General features: G+C 37.2%; 1 protein-coding gene across 1 annotated transcript; it reads left to right on the forward strand.

Moving 5' to 3' along the window:
* Positions 1–833: 833 nt before the first annotated feature.
* On the forward strand, positions 834–4,250 carry LOC145680748 (uncharacterized protein KIAA2013 homolog). Its single transcript, XM_081751719.1, has one exon. It carries the CDS (start codon positions 1,148–1,150, stop codon positions 2,972–2,974), a length of 1,827 nt encoding a protein of 608 aa, XP_081607845.1. The 5' UTR covers positions 834–1,147; the 3' UTR covers positions 2,975–4,250.
* The last annotated feature ends 1,597 nt before the right edge of the window (positions 4,251–5,847 follow it).

A 5,847-nucleotide genomic window follows, 5' to 3' on the forward strand; every position in this document is an offset into this window, starting at 1 on the left:
CAATTTGTTAACTCAATAATGCATGCAAGTGCTCCAATCATAAGTAGTACTCGTGGACTGCGAAAAGATAACATTATTAAGCCCTACCACTATTCGGCTTCATCCCGACTCTTGGATTATGAAGCGAACCCCCGTCGTGCAATGATTCTAGAAAAACGATGGATAATAGTTTGTTGGGAGATCAAATTTGCGCAGAAAATGCTAGGCTATACTTATAACAATAACTCTAGTGCCCGCTTAAAGTTAACCTGTACTGAAAATTGCAGTGTCGTCTATAAAAGACGATTATTGATGGCACTAAAAGCTGATTTTGTCGAAAAAATAGGGTGTATATGTCATTAATCTTTAGTTGGACCTTTATTCTCAATCTGCACCTTACTTTGTAAACTTTTATTGACAAGTCTTTACTTTGGCCGTTTCATTCATATTTTTCGATTCAATGATTTGATCTTTCGGTTCCGCACAATTTTATGAAAATGGGTGAAAACTTCCCTAACCTTAAGCACGTTCCTATTCCTACCTTACTTATCCCTATCTTGCTCTATTCTACCGTTCTCTACTACACTATATCCTTTTAAAGTGGTCCCACTTATCGATGGGCAGCTGCAGCATCGAAACCGAAAGAACAAATCACTGAATCGAAAACATGAATGAAATGGCCAAAGTGAAGACTTCCCCTTTTATTTCTTATAATTATTACTTTGTTATTATTTATTACCTATTACAATTATTAGAATGTACACTTATCTGTGTAAATTGCAGGTAAATCTTTCTCAAAACGTTTGGCAAATATTTTCGTTCCATTTGTGATTCTTAATAGAAGAAGAAGAGAATGAAAATAATGACGCTGAAGCTTGTCTACAGATATCGTGCTTATTTTATTGAAGATCTTGAGAATAAAATTTTGTTTTTCAGATATCAAATAATAATTGCATATGTATGGGTTTGTTAGAGTTTTGTGAGTGTCCATTGATTTTTTTAAAATTGAAGAACCTATTAAAAAACTTCAAAAGCGTAAGAATATGAAAGTATTTATGTGAGTTGTGTACGTTCAAGAAGAGAGTAGACTTCTTTTACATTGCCTTGTAATAAACTTACATGAAAGGGGTGTTATCCTATCTCATGATTGAGATTTATACATGTATGAATGTACAGCAAAATGGATCATATTGAAATGATACGAAAGCTAAAGAGGAGCCTAGATGGATACCTTAGTTACAGACGTATCTTTATTTTGATCACTATTGTATTCGGGTTGATTCTGTATTTGAGGCCATCCAGTTTACATTTGTTTCATCCAAAGAAAATTAATGTTCAGGATCTAGCTAAAAGCTGCATGGATCATCTTGCTCCATTCTATTTCGAGCTTGAGGACTTAAATGTAAATATTCAGCATTCTCCGTTGTTGGCTAAGGAGCGTCCCTATTTGCCTTACGTTGGTAATGGAGTGTTCGGTGCTACTTTAAATTTTAATATGCCCTTGTACATAAAATATGGAAGAACCTTGTCGTTACCTGTATATTTTCACCCAATACCTTTGTTAAAGTTCAGTAGTGCGATATCTAGTGAAGCCACAGTAGTACATTACCTGAACGGTATCACGTACAAGTTTCAGTGCTTTAATAATGGACTTCATGCATCACTCCAATATTATGCTCATAGAACTTTACCATCTGTGTTAGTCCAGGAGATCAAAATTTTTAATCCAACATCTTCAAGAGTAATTGCAGATTTGGAACAGTTAAAAGTATCATTCTGGCCAGCAGCCATTACAAAAACTATAATATTACGAGATGCAAACGGCAGTAGTAGTGAATATTTAGTGGTAACGGGGTCAATAAATGTTCCCCAAACCAACCCCGAGAAGGCCATTGTTGTAACAATTGTAAGCAAGACATTACCGTCACGTATAGAGGTTGCAGCACAAAATAAAGTAATGTTTGAAATTTTGACGGTAATAAATTACTCAGAATATATGAGTAAATTGGATTACGGAATAAGAAAGGAAGTTGTAGAAAATCAGGCGAAACGGTACATGAAGTTGGCTCTTCAGAAGAATATCAACGACTTCCGAGAGCAGCATATCAATGTTTGGCGTCAGCTATGGAGCACTGGGTTGAGTATCAGTTACTCAAAGGCTGCAGGAGCAATTAACGGTGATCGAATTAATGCAACGATCTATTATGTATTGTCGCAGGTTCGAGCATCATTTTTTGAAGACGAGACTACACAGGACAGAAAAACAGAATTAGCTAATATATTATCCTATACAGAAGGTTGCTACGGAGGTTACCACACTTTGCAAGCAGTTAATCTGTGGCGAGATCTTTCTACAATTGATGATATAAAGACCGTGACATCAAGTTGGCTTCTGACCTTGGAAAAACAAGGCTGTCATAACCTCTTGAGGGCTGGTGCTACAGGAGTAGTTCAAGCAATGGTTTTAAGTTTTGGGGCATTCCGATTTAGCAACCAACATTTGGAGTTCAACATCCATCCAAAGTATCTTCACAGGGACTATCACTTCAGAAGAATAAGCTATGGTAGGTCAACCCACGTGAATGTCAGTGTTGTGGTTCAGGATGACAATAAGGCAGTGTTGTACGTTGCTCTGGATAGGAGTGACAAGACTTACTACGCATGTGACGGTGGCTGTTTAGATTACCCTGTTCAACTTGGTCCAGAAAAGAAAATGTTTCCTGTCAAGTTAACAGACCCAGTGACGGCAATATTGTACATAACCTATGACAAACGCCATATGGAGGACTTACGACATGCCATCCATGTTCAAGAAGTAGTAGAAGCTCCTGCCCACAATCACCATGTGATCGCTCTTCATAAACACGGGCATCATTTTGGTGGATTACCAATGTTTTTCTGGATTTCCATCACATTCTTAATAATCGTGTTCCATTTATTTCTGTTCAAACTTATATATAACGAGTATTGCGGATCGCAAGCTAAAGATCTTTGAAAGTGATGATAATCTGATTTTGCAAATAGACGTTCTTCCGATTAGCTTTAAATCGGGAGCCAATGGCTTGTCAAATGAGGTATCATACACACACACACACATACTATAAATTAAAGAAATTTATAGACTATGTATGATACAAGACACAACCAGACTGATACCTTATACGTATGAAATTGATATATTTCTGTGTACCAGAATATTTATTTTTATGGTGTGGCATAGTAGAAGTATAAGTGTATGTGTTGTACAATAAATAACTTGAAAATAAAACTGTTCTACGAAATTCACTGTCTTAAGGAAAAAGAAAGTGCATACCAAATTTATTGAACCGAAACCCGGTACATTACCCTGACATAAGTAGATTGGCATCAGCAAAATAAAACACAATGTGGTGGAAACATCGAACGAATGCAAAGGAGAGCTCCTTCGTGGCTAAGCCCCGGGTTCGATTTCCGGCGGGAGCTCATGTGTTTCGGATTCTACGTTAATTAGGTCTACGTCTTATACAGCCTCGCTGCTGAACGGGACGTTAAACTCAAATCAACTCAACTCAATGCGAAGGAGTTCACCCAAGATAGCTTAATTCGGTATTGAAAGTGTGGCAGAGGTCAGTGAATGCACTATGAGTACCACAAGCAAGAATATATACACACAAAGTCAAGTCAATTTATCGTCTTGAACGTCCATAATTAATGCTTTGGTGTTATTTAGCAAGGTGATGTCCTTTGAAGCTTTAAGACAAGAGGTTGGCAGTAAGTTCAGGAATATTTGATTAATTGATGAAGTGAGCTATAATAGTTGTTAGGTTCGGAGGTTAAGCAAATGATACCTCCTTGCTTTTATTCATTTTATTCTGAAAAGTGGAGATAGAAAGGTTCTGGGTATTGGTAATCTCTTGGAAATGCTTATTTGTTAGATAGAAAGTTTTTCTTTAGTTTTTCGCTACACGTAATATTAAGTTTTTGTTGTTGTTTGTATCTATTATTGTTTCAAGATTTGTCAGTCTGTATAATTCTTTCTCTATGTTATAGACATTGTAAGTTCTTTGTAGCTAACATTTGTGTGATTTTGGACGTTAATTAACATTGTTAGCAGTTAGCAGTGTTCATATCAGTAGAGGTTTGATCGTAGTTTTGTAAAGATAGCATTTTTTTCTTGTTTCTATGTGAGTATTCATTGTAAGAGGTAAAAGTGCTTGTGTTACTGCACTCCTTGCCTGTAATAGTATTGAATCTTAATTTATGATCAAATGTAACTCCGTTTTGCCTCTTTAGTGGAATGTAGTTTGTGCCTATCAATTCTAATGATTTTCTTTTTATCATTTTTATGCCTCTGCGATTCGTTGGTGGCTACAACAAAATCAACTGTGATTTTGCTGGGTTCATTTCTAGCATCCATTGGTCTAACTAGTAGACGATAAGTATACTGTATCGTCTGCAGAGAGAGCTAGCTTTATGTTTAATTCGTTACACACAAGTGTGTCGTTCACAGATAAGCATCTTCCCATGTGCCCTGTTGAAATCCATTCTGATTATCTGCATGGGTAAAGAACCAATCAAAGTTCGATTTCGTTGCATAGTATTGACGCTGTCATTGGTTTTAGCACATGGCATCATACGTTATCACAGTTATCAGAATGTTTTGTCATCGATTGTCAGTTGACGATTAGGTTGAAAATTTCCACACAGCTAGATCGGCATGTATTCGTCACTAGTAAGAGGTGCTACTGTGCACTGATCACGTGAGATTTAAAGTTATTCGCCGAGTTTACTGTGTGTATATATTCTTGTCTGTGATTAGTACTGTGTTACGTGAACCATTTCCAGTTTTTAGCAGCAAGTGCAGTTGAAACGGGATAGAAAGACATGTGTAGACCCAAGATCGGGATGAAAGGGACCAATAGCACATTTTATACGTGCGGTCGTCTGAGGTACAAAGACCCGGTTTCCCAAACCTTCCAATAATATAGCAGCCGAAGTTGACTAATCAGCAGGAATCGTCAAGAAGTCAAGTGTAGAAGCCGACACGTCAAGAAATGTACTGACGTGTGGCCATATAGAAGCAACTGCTTACAAAACCATAAATAACTCGGAGACAATTGGTTAACCGTCATGTGCAACATATTTGGAACCGTATTACAATCTCCGATGGAAGTCAATTTTATAAATTCTGAGATAGCAGCTGACGGTGTGAAACATGCAATGAAATCTTTTGGCCTTACGTCCCACGATTAATGCTAAGGCAAAAGGGAAAGAATGATTAATGAAAATGTGATTGATTATAAGAAAATTAATGGAATGAAAATGTTAGAGGAAATGTGGATCTCCAAGAAAATCCATGGAGATGATGTTCTTCACAATTTCACATGCCTAGAATCGAACCAGGGGTTAACTGCACCAGATATGGGTGTTCTACCACTGAGCCACCGTTTCGACCCCTCCCTCCTCCGATCGTATAGATGTGAAAGCAATCGACAGACCATGACACAATGTCATCATCTTATAGTGAAATAGGAGGCAAAATTGTCATGGTATGGAGTGTAATTTGCTATGGTACTCGTACTAATCTCATTTTCTGGGGCGGGATTGCTACCCTTCTTTGAAAGAGGTTCGCTATGTCATACGGCAAAGCTGACTCCCGCTATAGAGAAGCAAAATGGAAATTTTAGCTTATTTCGGACAAATTCTTGATACGTTTGCTTTAATAAAGTTATGTTACTTGTTTGCGCTTTATTTTATTTTCTTAATAGTCAGTCACAAGGATAGTAGGTATAGCGAAAGATCTACATAACTCATCCAATCTAGACCAAACTTAGCTGGAAATGGACCATGACTAGCTAAGTATGCATGAAAATTATTTTCCTATGCGGG

This window comes from Thermobia domestica, chromosome 3, assembly GCF_964235325.1.
Source record: "Thermobia domestica chromosome 3, izTheDome1.hap1.1, whole genome shotgun sequence".
Taxonomy (NCBI): Eukaryota; Metazoa; Arthropoda; class Insecta; order Zygentoma; family Lepismatidae; genus Thermobia; species Thermobia domestica.

Excerpts from the sequence above, each read along its gene's own strand:
- LOC145680748 (XM_081751719.1), top strand. The coding sequence starts at position 1,148 with ATGTACAGCAAAATGGATCATATTGAAATGATACGAAAGCTAAAGAGG.